The following is a 3,237-nucleotide window of genomic DNA, read 5'->3' on the forward strand; positions in this document are numbered from 1 at the left end:
AACCATTTCAACTCCCCCTCCCATTCCTCAGATGACATGTCCATCCTGGGCCTCCTGCAGTGCCACAACAATGCCACCCGAAGTTTGCAGGAACAGCAACTCATATTCCGCTTGGGAACCCTGCAGCCCAATGGTATCAATGTGGACTTCACAAGCTTCAATATCTCCCCTCCCCCTACCGCATCCCAAAACCAGCCCAGCTCGTCCCTGCCTCTCTGATCTGTTCTTTCTCCCACCTATCCCCTCCTCCCACCTCAAGCCCCACCCCCATCTCCTACCTACTAACCTCATCCTGCCCCCTTGACCTGTCCATCCTCCCTGGACTGACCTATCTCCTCCCTACCTCCCCACCTACACTCACTTTTACTGGCTCCATTCCCGCCTCTTTGACCTGTCTGTTTCCTCTCCACCTATCTTCTCCTCTATCCATCTTCTATCCGCCTCCCCTCTCTCCCTATTTATTTCAGAACCCCCTTCCCCTCCCCCATTTCTGATGAAGGGTCTAGGCCCAAAAAGTCACCATTCCTGCTCCTCTGATGCTGCTTGGCCTGCTGTGTTCATCCAGCTCTGTACCTTGTTATCTCAGATTCTCCAGCCTCTGCAGTTCCTACTATCGCTGCTGAATACTTTGCAGGTTCAATGCCAACGAAGGTCTGACGCTGCATTTTGGCTCAGCTCTCTTAGGCTGTAAATTCAGGGTATATTGCCCAAGAAGCAGGCATTTTAACATCTTCCCACAGGGCTGGCTCCAGAGCAATGTAACCTAATGACTGCTCCTGGATGACACAACAGTGCCGTCTCCGATTTACAAATCGCAGTTCAGTCGGTTTCATTTCAAGGAATATATTTTCAGTCGCAGGACGACTCTATTTTTGTTCTGAAGAAGGGTCTAGACTCGAAACGTCAGCCTTCCTGCTCCTCTGATGCTGCTTGGCCTGCTGTGTTCATCCAGCTCTGCACCTTGTTATCTCAGATTCTCCAGCATCGGCTGTTCCTACTATCCCTATTTTTGCATGCATCGTTTCTGATCAGTTCACTGCAGTTCATAGATAGCCCAATCGTGGTATTAATAGTCAGTTTAAGTTGCCCACGGGCTCTGGGTCTTCATCCCACAGCAGCAAAATAGCGGCTGATTTCCTCAGGGCCACCCCTGCAGATCTCGGGAGGGGGAGATTCCAGCGGATTGTCCTCGAAGTTTGAGGAGCAGTGACTCCGACCCCATTCTAAGTTCACCAGCTGCCCGAACTGGCTGGGCAAGCTCCTGAGCTGGTTCTTCCCCAGCCACAGGGTGCACAGGCGCCCGAGAGTGCAGATGGAGTCGGGCAGGCTCTGCAGCGCGTTGAAGCACAGCAGCAAGGTCTCCAAGCGCTCCAGGTTACCGATGCTGGCAGGGATGGTCTCTATCTTGTTGTCGCTGGCGTCCAGAAAGGACAAGCGCCGAAGCTGGCAGACCTGCATGGGGAGCTCCTGAAAGTTGTTGTTGGCCAGATGCAGGTTCTGCAGCCGCTGCAACCTCTCGGCCTCGGCCGGGAGGCGGCTCAGGCGGTTGTTGCTGAGGGTCAACGTTTCCAGCTTGTGGAGGGCTCCGATCTCGGGCGGGATTTCCCTCAGCTCGTTGGTGTCCAGCCTCAGCACGGTCAGGTTGCTCAGGCGCCCGAGGGCCCGAGGGAGCCCGCCGATCCTGTAACTCAGGCAGCTCTCGCGTTCCGGGCTCATCTCCAGCACTTGCAGCTCCCCAAGGTCGAAGATCTCCTGAGGCACCAACAGCAGCTCCCTGCCCTTTAGTTTCAACCTCTTCTTGCCGCGGTCGACCTCGACCCTGTACTTCCAAAGCTTCTCCCCCGTCCCCTTGGCGGAATGAAGGGGTGGGCTGCTGCTGGCCTGAGACGATTTTAATCGACCTGAGGACATCTCGGATTCGAAACTACAGCTCTCCCCCACCCCGCCTGACCGCGAATGTAACTTCACCTGTATTTTTTAAAAAAAGATAACAAGGAACAAGCTAAACATTCCCCCCTCAGAGGATCCTGAACCATCCATTCATTCTCCTTGGGAACGTTGTGTTTCAACATTCTGAAACTTTCACGACGTTCTACGGTTGCTTAGCAACCTCCTGTGTAACCACTTGGTCTGGAACGCGAAACTGATCCAGGATTCGGGTCAGGAAAAGGTCATCTGATATAACCCCAAACTCGTCGATTAATATCTGCGCTGTGCCGCTGTCAGCGCAGATTTCTCATGGCACCATGAGAATTAGGGTCTCCTCTGAGCTGACCCCGGCCCGGTCCGATAAAGCACAATCTGTGGCGTTCTTGCCCCTGCACTGCCTGCTGACGCCCGAAATGCCTGCACTTGTTTCTGTTAAAAAAAAATGTGTTGCCTCCAGGCTTGGGACAAAACGACCTCTTATAAACAAAGAGGGAGATGCAATGAAATAGTCCGTACCAATTTGCAGTCGAGCAAAATATTTAACTGTGGAAAAGGACAAACAGTAACCCAGAGTAAAATGAACTAATCTGAACTAAATTGGAAGGAAACGTTAATGGGTAAATAAGACAAAATACTAGGAAAATGTTTACAGAAATATAGAATGATATGCCACAGAAAGATAATATTTGTTCCTTCGTCCTGGTGCCAACATTTTGATCAAGCTATCCAACTAGCCGCCGCTCTTACATCCTCGAAAATATTTTTTTTTCCCAGTCAAGCACTTTTGCAATTTCCTTTTGCAAGTCGCTGTTGAATGTTCTTCCACCGCAACTATAAGGTGGTGTATTCCAGACCCGAACAACTTCCTAGAAAGAAAGTAGTTTCCGAATTTTTTCCTACCTGTCAGACGTTTTTTTTCCATCCCACATGCTCTCTAATTATAATCTTTACAGAAACTAGTCTACAGTTAATCCTCACTTTCAAGGGGTTGCTTCTCCCCAGTTCTCTAAGTCCTATGGTCTAAATTCTTTCCACTTCAATCTCTGACATTCTGGCAAGTGACTTCGAGCATCAAGGTACATTCCAGTGAATGATCCTGACAGCCTTGCTAAGGTGACTCTTCCTACATTTGTAAATCCCAGTGGTTTCTTTCTGCTCAATCACTGGACAAAATTCATCTGGTATTCTGTCTGGTAGCTAGTAGAGAACACTGTCACAGATCCATATCTCCATGATAGTAATGATAGGATTGGCCACTGTAAAGGAAAGTCCTGCATTCAAGATGATGGCACCCTCCATCATGATGCA

At 50.1% G+C, this 3,237-nt stretch overlaps 1 protein-coding gene across 1 annotated transcript; it reads right to left on the minus strand.

Moving 5' to 3' along the window:
- Positions 1 to 1,104: 1,104 nt before the first annotated feature.
- On the minus strand, positions 1,105 to 1,911 carry LOC125482979 (leucine-rich repeat-containing protein 30-like). Its single transcript, XM_048596181.1, has one exon. It carries the CDS (start codon positions 1,909 to 1,911, stop codon positions 1,105 to 1,107), a length of 807 nt encoding a protein of 268 aa, XP_048452138.1.
- Between the last annotated feature and the right edge of the window lie 1,326 nt (positions 1,912 to 3,237).

This window comes from Rhincodon typus, chromosome 4 (assembly GCF_021869965.1).
Source record: "Rhincodon typus isolate 14 chromosome 4, sRhiTyp1.1, whole genome shotgun sequence".
Lineage (NCBI taxonomy): Eukaryota > Metazoa > Chordata > Chondrichthyes > Orectolobiformes > Rhincodontidae > Rhincodon > Rhincodon typus.

Coding starts and splice junctions, on each gene's coding strand:
- LOC125482979 (XM_048596181.1), bottom strand. CDS start 1,911: ATGTCCTCAGGTCGATTAAAATCGTCTCAGGCCAGCAGCAGCCCACCC.